The following is a 12761-nucleotide window of genomic DNA, read 5'->3' as shown; positions in this document are numbered from 1 at the left end:
TAGTTATCTCCAGGCCATTTATTGGATAATTGTTTTTCCAGAATTAAAATGCTACATTTTAAATATAAAATAGTCTGGTACACTTAGCTGTTTGAAATTTCTTTTCCATTCCAATACGTTATCCTATCTCATCTTGCATCAGGAACACCAATTTAACTATTACAGTATTGTGATATGTTTTAATACCTGGCACTGTAAGCCTCTCATTTTGATTCTTTTCAAACACATTCTAAATTGATCCTTCTTCCCTTTAAGTCCATATCCAAAACAGAAATATGTAAGTAAACACATTTATGCAGATATTTTCTATAAGGAAAAGCTCAGGGCAATAAAGCGGTTCAAATTATTAAGCACTATGAGGAAAGCATTCCACCTACAAACATGTTAGCCCCCTGTGCTTTTCCTTCAAAATTTGGGAAAACTACTCTGAACCCTTCAACGTTCCTAGTAGCAGTGCTAAAGTTTTCATGAAGTTCCGAAATACTGAAAGGATATGGAAGAACCATAAGTAAAAGAATATTCTTACTTTTTCCAGCACTTCCACTTTTACCTCGAGACAGGTAGATTTGTTTTAAAAGCAACATCCTACAGAGTATGTCTGACAATAGAGTAATGAGTAATTTAGAGAGTTATCTGTGGGCCATTCAAGCTCTAGAATGGATGGATGGTTGTGAATTTTAATACACATTGGTTTTTGTTAATAAGGAAGGAAACTGTGATTAGAACATACAATCTGGAATTATTTGATCATTATTCTTAACTACAGACTACTGGATTACCTCCAGATTCCAAAGCCTTTTAGCTATCTTCTGTTCAGAAGGATCTGAATAAAACAATTGTCGAAAGGATTCTTTTTCTCATATGCTGTGTCTTCTTTTTTTGCCTCCCACTCTCTTTCCTTCCACTCATGCCTTAGACATATTTTAGCTGCTGATAATCCCTGGAGTTTAAAAAGTACAGGCATACCTTGTTTTATTGCACTTCACTTTACTGTGCTTCACAGATACTGCGATTTTACAAATGGATGATTCAAGACTTCAGTGGAGGAAGGAACTGCAGATGTGGTAGAAATAGCAAGAGAACTAGAAGTAGAGCCTAAAGAGGAGACTGAATTGTTGCAATCTCAGGAAAAAAACTTCAGTGGATAAATTGATTCTTACACATGAACAAAGTGGTTTCTTGAGATGGACTCTATTCCTATGGAAGAGACTGTGAAGATGGTGGAAATGATAACAAATGATTTACAATATGACATTTTCTATTCTTAATAAGGCAGCAGGAGGGTTTGAGTATTGACTCCAGTTTTGAAAGAAGTTCTATTGTGGGTAAAATGCTATCAAACAGCATCACACGCTACAGAAAAATCATTAATGAAAGCAAGAGTCAATCGATGACACAAACTTCAACACTGTCTTACTTTAAGAAATTGCCACAGCCATTTAGCCTTCAGCAACCACCATCCTGATGAGTCAGCAGCCATTAACATCAAAGCAAGACCCTCCACCAGCAAAAAGATTATGACCTGCTGAAAGCTCAAATGATGGTTAGCATTTTTTAGCAATAAAGTATTTTTAATTTAGGGTTTGTACATTTTTAAAACATAATGACATTGCACACTTAATAGACTACACTATAGTGTAAACATAATTTTTACATGCCCTGGGAAAACAAAAAATCATTTGACCAGTTTTATCCTGGTGGTCTAGAGCCAAACCTGCAACACCCAAGGTATGCCTACTAACCAACTATATCCAAAGCTGTGTGGCACTTTTAAGAGTGGTTCTTGTAACAGTCTACTCTCTGGATCAATGAACAGTAGAAAATTAAGTAATTCTATTCACTGACTGCCACCTGAACACCTGGAATCTTATCACTTACATGATTTTCAAGATTACAATGAGATGAAATATTCAGACATTTCATTTGTAGGCCCAAAATAAATGTACACTGTCATCAGATCCGAGATATTGCAGATTACTATTTTAAATGAGATTTTTTTCACTTAACTTTTACAGTATTAAGAATCAGTATAGCAAAGGGAGTTTGACACTTCTACATCTTCAAGTGGCAGAGCTCAAAAACAATCAAAATGTTTCTTCTGCATAAAACCATCATTATATCTAGTCTTTTCCATAAAGAACAAACGGTGGAAATGTTACACATTAAGAAAGCACAGTCGTCTACTTTTTGTTAGTCATAGAAAAAAGCCTTTGGAAATCCAATACTCGGGTTGGAATCTCCTGCCCTTTAGGTCAAAAGGCCATTATTCATTCTCATTGACTCATCATCCTTATTTTTAATGAGATATTACTTACCTTACCAGGTATGGTAAAGATTACGTAAGATTAGGGATATGAAAGTTCCTAGCACATGCCAGGTATAGTAGGCACTCAAAGGTTAGTTCTAATTTTCCCGTCCTGATACTGCACGAAATTAAAAATAAACACACAAAACAACAACAAAAACCGACTTGGATCTGAGAATCATTTAACATAGATTGTATGTACTTTATTTCAGTGAGTGATTCAGTCATGTTACATCTGTCACATAATAGTATCGAGACAGTAAAAACAAAACAAAAAAAAAAAAAAAAGAAGGAAATGTAGGTTCTATTTCCAACAGAACTTCCAGATGGCTTGCTTTTTAAAACAAAAACAAAAAACCCCTGTAAACTGGAGTTGGTGGGCATATATTCCTGAACTGTTTCCCGGCTTTAGAATCCTTGGTTCTATAATCCCAGGATTATGGAAACAAAAATACACACATTCAAACCTCCGCTGTAATAAGCATTTAAGCAATTTTTAGTGTACCGCTAATAGGAGTCTACTTTGAGACTCGAAAAAACTTCGAGGTCACCCACTGATAAAGGAATGCCACTAAACATCTCTTAGAAATTCGAATTCTTCCGTGATCTCAATACTCCGAATCGCGCTGTGGCAATAAACAACTATTTACGAACTACAGCGCGGCGTCCTCGTTGCGCCTTTAAGTTGTGCGCAAGCATTTAGAGATCATTAACCGCGCAGAGACGGACTTAGTGTCGGTCAGACCGGGGGTTACTGGACAGCGGCGGGGGTCGGGGGAGCCGGGGAGTGGCCAGAGCCCCGAAGGCGGGTCTGAAGGCTTTCAGAGTGGAAGCAACGGCGGGGCGGCGTCAAGCCCGGGCGCGGCTGGGACAGCGGCCGACGGCGGAGGGGCGGGGGGCGGGGGGCGCCGGGCGCGCCTCGCCCGGGCCGCGGACCGGCCCCCGCCTCGGGCCGGGTGTGGGCGGGCGCTCGGCGTCCGCTCGGGCCGAGAGGCCGGGCGGGCTCCCGGCGCGAGCGCGCCCCGTCCCGCCTCTTCCCCTTACCACGTAGCCCCCCCACACGTAGAGGAAGTTTCCGTCCACCACGGCGCAGTGGCCGCTGCGCTCCTCCGCCACGCAGAACGGCTGCGAGTCCGCCATCCGCGCCGTCGCCGGGTCCAGCCGCTGGGCGCGCCGCAGCCCCTGCCCACGGAGCGGCCTCTCCTCCCGCCGGGCTCCTCCACGCACGAACGGAACGCGTCGAGGGTCGAGATTGGTGGGAAGGCGGAACGAGTGCGTCTGCGCCGTCCTGCAGCCCGCCCGGGAAGCCCGGCCCAGGCTGGCGTTGCCGGTGAGGGATGCTCGGGCCGGGCCGGAGCCGGGAGGCAGCCGGGAGGGAGGAGGTGCCTCGGCGTGCGAACCCTGCCACCTGCTGATTTCTTTCCACGGGATCGCGTGGTTTGAGCAGTAGTACAACCCACCTCTTTATCCGCTTTGTCTTACTCGCTGGACAAATAGACTTGTGGTCCACAGTGTTGATGCTGCTGTGACGTAATCAACCTATTAATTCATGCTTTGTGTGGGTTTCCTTTTCCATTCAACCTCCAGCAAAGATGGTTATCCACAAGAATGTTGGTGTGTATTTAATAGAAACTATATGTTATATATGAATAGGAATTTTCAAAGACGTCTTCCAACAAATGGCCAGGAGGCCAAAGTCAGTCGGCCGCCTGTTTTTGCACGGCCCGCAAGCTAAGAACGGTGTTAACATTTTTATTTTTATTTTTTTTAGAGAGGCAGGTATCCCAGAGCCTCGCACCCTGGTGATTCTTGTTTGCCTCTTTGTTTGTTTGTTTATTTATTTATTTATTTATTTATTTATTTATTTATTTATTTAAAAGATTTTATATACTTATTCACCAGAGACACAGAGATAGAGGCAGAGACGCAGGCAGAGGGAGAAGCAGGCCTCATGCAGGGAGCCTGACGTGAGCCTGGATCCCCGGGTCTCCAGGATCACACCCCGGGGCTGAAGGCGGCGCAGTTAAAACTGCTGAGCCACCAGGGCTGCCCGGTGTTACATTTTTAAATGGTTGAAAAAAATCAAGAGAAGAATGCTGTTTTGTGACTCATGAAAATGAAAAGAATCCAAAGTTCATCGTAACATGAAGTTTTATTGGCACACAGCCACCCTAATTCGTTTAAGTGTTGACTAAGGCTGCTTATACACAACCATCGGGTTGAGTAATCCGACTTGAGCAGTTGCAACAAAGACCAGATAGCCCACACTGCTAGAAATATTTACCATCTGGCCCCTCTACAGACAAAGCTGGCGAACTCTTGTCATTATACGATGCTATGAAGTCAAACTATGATCAGGAAGGAAAATAATAATTCTACCAGTGTCTGTAAATGTGCTTGTCCGGAGTCATTCTTTGAAGATTGTGGCTGCCCATTACTCAGAATAAGTTCACTCATTCATGTACTCAGTACACATTAAGTACCTGGTTAATGCAGACAGTCTGTTCTCAGGTTCTGTTAGACTGGAAATTCTGAAGGAATCAGGTAGTATTGACTTCCCAGAACCTAGTACCAAATAGATGGCAAATAAATATTTGTTGACTAAATAACAAAGTGAATTTTAAGACAAATAAGACAGTTCTACCACAGAAGCTTCAAAATCCAGTTACAGGGGAAGATATATATAAATACATGCAGTGTGGGATAAGAACTGATATAGTAGAAATGTGGACAAAATACAGCAGAAAAATCGGAAGGAAAGATGTGCTCTATTGAGGAAGGGGATGCACAAAGAGAGACACCTGAGTCTACTTATAAGTCATATAGATAGTTCAGTATGACTAGAATGCTTATAGAGAACAACCAGGATAAACTTGGGACAGCAATCACACAGCCTTGTTCATTATGCCAGGGAGTCTACGCTTTAAGGCCAAATGGTCTTAACTGGGGGGGAAATAATGTAACTTAATTATTAAAACATTTACTTTGGATTGTGGGGCTTAAGACAGAAAGATGGATAGCACCCAGCATAGGTTTGGTGTAAAGTAGGTGCTCAGTAAATGGTGGTAGCACTAGTAGTAGTTATTAATATATGTAACCTACATGTGCACTCTGGGTCTTTGACTCAGGAACCCCCTTTCCACCTGCAGTAGAATTCCAAAGCCCTCTCCAAGATTTCTGTGAGTTTTTAGGATTATAATCTCATAGTCACCCTGGCTTTAAAACTCCTACTGCTACTGGCAAAATTCCACTCACAGATTTATGGATCTTCTACCTATGGAGCATGCTAGATCCCTTCTCTGATGCATCACTCCAGGCATGAAACTCAGAGGCGTACCATATTTTCTTTTAAAACCCACTCTTAAAAGTAATTTGCATATCTACTAAGTTTTACTGCAATAAAAGATAAAAGTAAAAAGATGACAGAGAAGGGGTTTATATCATAGAAAATAATTTCAAATAGAACATTGTATACCCTTGTTCCTGAGACTCCATTAGCCACCCCATTGTTGCAGCTTTTGTCAAAAAGATAAAGTCAGACACTAGTTGAAGAGGTGAGGGCAGTTTGTTTGTTTGTTTCTTTTTTTAGTAGTGAACTACTGCAATAAGGAAGAGGGTCCAGTATGACCTGAAATCAACTTCATGGAAACAGAAAGCTGGAGACTTTTGAAAGGCAGGGATGTGCTAAGAGAAGGCACCGAGGAGTGCTAAGGGCGGGGGTGATCCTTGTGACTAAGCCATCTGGGCTTGTTAATTGGAGCCTAACCAGAGAAGAAGCAAACTTCTATCTTTATGACCAGAGCTGGTGGTGCAATTAAAGCAAGGCATCTACCAAAGTTGAGCCTTTATCTTCCCACTCAGGAACTGGGATTGAGAGCATATCTCCCTGAATAAACATTCAAAAGACAGCTCTCCCATCTTCAGAGAAACGGCTTGGAGTGGTAGATTTACATCTCAAAGGCAGGGAAAGTATTTATAATTGCAAACTTTCTGAAGTAACTGCTGTAAGAGGGGGCTCGGGATCTATCTCCCTACCAGAGCTGGGACTGGAACAAACCAAATTCTCCTGGCAGCATTAAGCTTTCTCAGGAAGGCAACTCTAAGGGGTCCTGGGGTTGTTCTAGAGGTTGGGCCTTGAGCTGTTAGAAACTGTGCTAATGTTCATGTCTCTAAGTGTGTGTACATGGAAGGCATGGGGGATAAAATCATTTGTGATTGCGGCCCAGCTGAGAGGAGTGCTCAGGAGAGCATGACTTGAGTTTGGTCAAGAAGAGAGTCTTGGTCACCTTTGCATTGGTCTTCTCTCCTTAGTCCCCAGTCTCAGAACCTTTTGCTGACTCTTCTCTACTATTCTATCCCTCCAAGACTGTCCCCAAGGAATGCTAAATTCTTCTCTATCATTCAGAGGAACTCAGGCTACCCAACTCCTATCCCAAACTTCCCAACTCAGATCTAAGAGCATTTCTTCTTGTCTTAACGCCATCAATATTAGACAACAGAAAGGCATGAGCAAGCCTCAACTTTCCCTTCAGAGCTGTTGCAGTTTTTTTTTTATTGATTTGTATTTCATAATAAGGAAGGACAAACAATATTTTAAAGCAAAAAGAATAAGGACAAAACAAGCACCTCTGTACTCACCACACTCCTTCAAAAAAAGAGGATAACCCCTTTGCCATTGCTTCTTCTCAGCCTTTTGCCCTCATCCCCCTCGCCCCCCAGCAGTAATCACTAGGCTCTTATTCCCCAGCTCTTCTCCATAGTTTTACCACATAGATAGTTTTTGAACTTTTTAAGATGGAATCATGTTGTAGATATTCTTCTAAGATTTGCTTTTGTTCACTCAACATATGCCTGAAATTAACTTGCTTGCGAAGGGGTGTAAATCTGTTTTTTCAATTGCTGTCACATTTTATTGTATGAACATTTCAGAATATATTTATCCTTTGTACTGTTGAAGGTCACCTAGGTTCTTCCTAGTTGTTACTATAACAGCAAGGTTATTAGTAAATATTTTAGGGTTTGCGGACAACAAAGTATCTGTTAGGACTATTCAGTGCTGCCTTTGTCACATGAAAATAGCTAAAGACAATGCACAAACAAACTTGGCAATGTTCCAATAAAACTTTATTTATGGACACTGAAATTTGAACTTCATATAATTTATATGTGCCACAAAACATTCTTCTGATTTTTTTTAACCGCTTAAAAAAAAAAAAAAACAACAACCATAATTCTTAGCTCTTGAGGGGTACAAAAACAGGTGGTGGGCCACATTTGGCTCAAAACTGTAATTAACTAGTCCTCAATCTACAAAATATTCCTAGAATTGAACTTGTTGGGTTATAAGGTATGAACATCTTCAACTTTACTGGATAATACCAAGTTGCTTTCCAAAGCAATTGTAACAATCTATATGCCCATCACCAATGGATAACAAGTTCAATTGCTTTTAATCCTTGATATTATCTTTTTAATTTTGCCAATCTGATGACTATAAAAAAGTATATCTTCCTGATTTTGAATTATATTATAAAGCTATAATAATCAAAACAATATAGTATTAGCATAAAAATGGTTATATAGATCAGTGGAACAGAATAGAGTTTAGAAATAAGCCCATGCATACATATATGGTTAATTAATTTATGACAGAGGAGCCAAGAATATACAATGGGAAAAGTGTCTCTCTTCAATAAACAGTATTGGGAAGACTGAACAGGACATGAAAAAGAGTGAAACTGGACCCTTACCTTACACCATGCACAAAAATCAACTCAGAATGGATTAAACTTAAACACAAAACCCCAAACTGTATAACTTAGGAAAAAAAGGTGTGGGAGGGCTCTTTGATGTTGGTCTTGGCGGTGATTTTTTTTGGAGATGACACCAAAACACAGGCAACAAAGGCAAATATAAACAACTAAGACTACATCAAACAAAAAGGCTTTTGCCCAGTAAAGGAAACAATCAATAAAATGTAAAGGCAACCTACAGAATGGGAGAAAATATTTGCAAATTATATACCCAATAAAGGTTAATGTGTGAAATATCTAAGGAGTTCATACAACTTAATTACAAAAACAAACAAAAAACAAATAACTTGATTATAAAATGTGCAGACAACCTGAATAGATATTTTTCCAAAGAAAACACACAAATGGAGAACAGGTATATGAAAGGTGCTCAACATCACTAATCATCAGGGAAATGCAGATCAAAACTGCAATGAGACATCACCTCATACCTAGTAGGGTGGCTGTTATCAAAACATCAGAAGATAAGTACTGGTGAGAGTGTGGAGAAAAGGGAACCTTTCTGCATGGTTGTTAGGAATGAACATTGGTATAGCCATTATGGAAAACAGTATGGAGGTGCTTCAGAAAATTAAAAATAGAACTATCTTACGATCCAACAATATCACTTCTAGGTATATATCAAGAGGAAATGAAATCACTATCTCAAAGAGCTATCTCTGCACTCCCATGCTCATTACAGCATTATTAGACAATAGCTGAGATATGTAAACAATGTAAGTGTCCATTGATGGAAGAGTAGAGGGGCACCTGAGTGGATCACTCGTTTGAGTGTCCACCTTCAGCTTAGGTAATGATCGGGTCCTAGGATCGAGCCCCTCATCAGGCTCTCTGCTCAACAGGGGGCCTGCTTCTCCCTCTCCCTCTTATACTCTCTCTTGCTCTTTCTCAAATAAATAAATAATTTTTAAAGGATGAATGGATAAAGAAAATGTGATATATAAATATATATACAATGGAATATTATTCAGTCTTAAGAAAAGAAGGGATTTACCTACTCGACACCTGAGTGGCTCAGTCAGTTAAGCATCCAACTTTTAATTTTGGTTAAGGGCCATGAGATCGAGCCCAGCATTGGGGTTCTGTGCTGGGTGTGGAGCCTGCTTAAGATTCTCTCTCCCTCTCCCTCTGCTTCTCCCCCTGCTTGTGCATGCACAGGCAGGCTCTCTCAAATAATGAATCTTAAAAAAAATCTCATTGAACTGCATTCTTCCAATATGTGCAAAGTAAATTATACCTAAATAAAAATATTTTTAAAACACCCTTATTGTATCATTTTCTTGTTGGTAGTAATATTGATATTATATTTTTGACATGGTCCACTTGTCCTCCTGGGCCTGAAAGTCTAGTGGTCACTATAGAGCACCAAATAGACAACTATCCTATTATGTAGAAAGTGTGATGACAGCAAAAGTCCAGGGCACCTTACTGCTGCACAGGAAAGCCCCTAACTCAGATTTGGGAGAGTCAGAGGGAAGGTTCCTGAGAGAATGTAATATTTGAGCTGGGAACTGAAGAATAAGTGGAAGTTGTTCAGGCAAATGGAGGGGGAAAGAGAGGGAAGTGTTCCTGGCAAACGGAAGAAGAGGAGGAAAGAGACAACCTGCTCACTTTATCCTAACGTTAGGGAGCTTTTGAAGTGTTTCAAGTTGGAAAGTGACATAAGAATTATGTTTTAGAAAGTTTATTCTGAGAGAAGACTAGAGATAAAGAGACCAGTTGGCAGGTCAGGCACTGCTGGTTAGAGAGGCTGGTGTCCTGAGTGATGCCTCTAGTCATGAAGACAGAGAGAAGTGGACAGGTTTGAGAAACAGTTAAAAAGTAGAATCCAGAGCACCCGGCTGACTCCGTCAGTGGAGTATGCAACTCTTGATCTCAGGGTTGTGAGTTCGAGCCCCATGTTATGTATAGAGATTACTTTAAAAAAAAAAAAAAGAGTAGAACCTAAGGAAGGAGAGAGAGGAGTCAAGGATGCTGCCTAGCCTACTGGCCTGGTCAATGGGTAAAGAGGTGAGGAATTAGGGTAGTGAACATGAGAGAAGGAACAGATTTGGGAGGGATTATGGTGAGTTCATTTGGGGGCGTATTGACTTGGATTTGAAGCAGAGAGAAATAGGAGCTAGAAATACAGATGTTGGAGTCATCAGCACAGAGTTATACTAGGACTCAATGAGCTAGCCAGGTGAAGGAGATTTGGATGGCAAGTTGGTGCTGGCTGTTGCCAGGAACCTTGATATCATAACACCTAGACCTTTCCATAAAGCTACTTGAGGGCAGCTGGCTTCGCCAAGAGCTGGTGACCCAGGAGAGAGCAAGACAGAAATAGCAATGTCTTTTATGACCAGTTCTTTCTACAATATCCTATTGGTTATACAGGTCAGTAATATTCAAAGTAGGAGGGGAGTACACAAGTTATGAACACCAGGAATAAAAAATCATTGGTGGCTATTTCTCTTAGAGGCTGGCTACCACAATCGGGATGGTTGCTTCCATCTGTTGTCCTCCCATGCAACTAACTTTTTGAAGAGAACAGGCCAGTTTTTTTTTTTAAAGAATATATTTATTTAATTGACAGAGAGAGAGAGAGAGAGAGAACAGCAGAGAGAGGGAGAAGCAGGCTATCCACTGAGCAAGGACCCTGATGTGGGGCTCAATCCCAGGACCCTAAGATCATGACCTGAGCTGAAGGCAGACACTTAACCGATTAAGTCATCCAGGTGCATTGACACTGGGCTTTTAGATTGTCCCACATTCTGGATTTGTCTGATTTTTTCCTCATGTTGTAATTTAAGTTAGTTTTCTCTCCTCCATGTTCCCTTAAGCCAGAAGTTAGATCTAGGTTTGATTAAATTGAGCTTAACATTTTTGGCAAGCATAATTCCTAGGTGACACTGTATATGTCATATTGCATTACAACAGTAACAAAACTTCAAATTAGCCTGCTTTAGTGATGCTAAATCTCATTTTTGGTTACCTCTGAATGACTCATTGTAAAAGTAAGTTCTCTCCTTTGTATTATCAGCTAGTAACCTGGAGGGTAATACTTTGGGACTGCACAAATATCTGTTTCCTAAAACTCTTACCTGATGGTTTTAACATTTTATAACCCTATTCCCTTCACTTAACTCCATACAGATTACCATTTGTTTCCTGTTTCTTCTAGTGGTTAAGTAGATACAGTCAATGATCATTATCTGTGCATTCCATGTTTGTAATTTTACCTACTTGATAAAAATTATCTGTAACTCTCAAATCATATTGGGGGCTGTCACAATTATTTGAAGACAGGCACAAAACAGTGAAACATCTTAGTTGCCCATCATACGTTTGTGGCTGAGGTTGAGCAAGGTGACACTGATTTCTTTCTTCATCTCTCTTACTATACATAAGTGTCTTCTTTAAGGTACATTTAATACCACATTTTCTGAATTTTTATGATTTTTGATAGTGATTTTGTTGTTTAAAACATAGAACTAAAGTTCTTTCTAGTGTTCCAAGGCATGAGAGGACTGATGTGCCTTAAGAAGAAAATACATGTGTAAGCTTCCTTCAGGCATAAATAATAGTGCTGTTGGTCTTGAGTTCAATGTTAATAAATCAATGACATATAGTAAGGGTGTCTTGGAATAGAAACTCCATAAAACAAAGGTATGTATTGGTTAGTTGATGAAAATGTTATGATCAGAGGCTCACAAGAACCTAACCCTACATTTCCTCTAGTAGCAATGACTAAGTAATTACTAATGCAGCGTTGGTGGTGACTTTATAGAACATAACTATTTCAAATAGTGAGAATCAGACTGTATGTCTATTTTTATTTACTCAGCTTTTTTGTGTGTGTGTTAAAGATTACATTTATTTATTCATGAGAGACACAGACTGAGAGACAGGCAGAGACACAGGCAGAGGGAGAACCAGGCTCCATGCAGGGAGCCCAATGTGGGACTCAATCTCAGGGCTCCAGGATCACGCTCCAGGCCGAAGGCAGGCGCTAAACCGCTGAGACACTCAGGGATCCATATTTCCTCACCTTTCTGACATATAAGTTCAAATTTTCCTTTCAAAATTTTTGTCTTCATATTATATTTCACTAGTAAGTCAATTGGAGAAAGACAATCATTATATAGTTTCACTCATACGGGGAATATAAAAAATAGTGAAAGAGATTATAAGGGAAAGAAGACAAAATGAGTGGGAAAAATCAGAGAGGGTGACAGAACATGAGAGACTGCTAACTCTGGGAAAGGAACAAAGGGTAGTGGAAGGGGAGGTGGGTGGGGGATGGGGTGACTGGGTAATGGGCACTGAGGGGGGCACTTGACGGGATGAGCACTGGGTGTTATACTATATACTGGCAAATAGAATTCCAATAAAAAATATACCAAAAAAAAAGAATATAGTTCACTGGAAATATATAGAGAACCGTGTTCAATAATCAGTTTTCTCTATGATGTTATATTTCCAATTAAATGCACAGGTAGGTGTGTTGATTTGAGTGTGCTTTCAATTTTACATTTGTGTTTTTCTTTTCTATTTGCTTGAGTATGTAAAACATATAAATAGGCCTACAGTTGAAAGTCTTACTACAGGGCAGCCCGGGTGGCTCAGTGGTTTAGGGCTGCCTTTGGCCCAGGGCTGATCCT

The 12761-nt window shown here is 40.4% G+C and overlaps 2 protein-coding genes across 7 annotated transcripts in view; one reads left to right on the top strand and one right to left on the bottom strand.

Annotated features, from left to right (window-relative positions):
• Positions 1–3732, bottom strand: part of KLHDC1 (kelch domain containing 1) — a 42561-nt gene extending 38829 nt beyond the window's left edge. For 2 of the 6 annotated variants that reach the window (XM_072838473.1, XM_072838475.1), the window contains exons 1-2: positions 3350–3728; positions 1418–1525 (exon numbers count right to left, since the gene is read on the bottom strand). In XM_072838473.1, the coding sequence (XP_072694574.1) occupies positions 1418–1525; positions 3350–3445 (204 nt within the window). In that variant the 5' untranslated portion in view covers positions 3446–3728. Of the gene's footprint in view, positions 1–1417; positions 1526–3349 lie in introns of all 6 variants that reach the window. The other 4 variants (XR_012036566.1, XM_072838477.1, XM_072838478.1 and 1 more) reach the window with 4 other exon arrangements.
• POLE2 (DNA polymerase epsilon 2, accessory subunit) overlaps positions 3378–12761 on the top strand; it is a 41779-nt gene continuing 32395 nt past the window's right edge. Inside the window, exon 1 of the mRNA XM_072838470.1 lies at positions 3378–3635. The gene's annotated coding sequence lies outside the window, so the exon portion shown is untranslated. The remainder of the gene's footprint in view (positions 3636–12761) is intronic.

This window comes from Canis lupus, chromosome 9, assembly GCF_048164855.1.
Source record: "Canis lupus baileyi chromosome 9, mCanLup2.hap1, whole genome shotgun sequence".
Classification (NCBI taxonomy): domain Eukaryota; kingdom Metazoa; phylum Chordata; class Mammalia; order Carnivora; family Canidae; genus Canis; species Canis lupus.
This window is presented reverse-complemented; position numbering and strand designations above follow the sequence as displayed.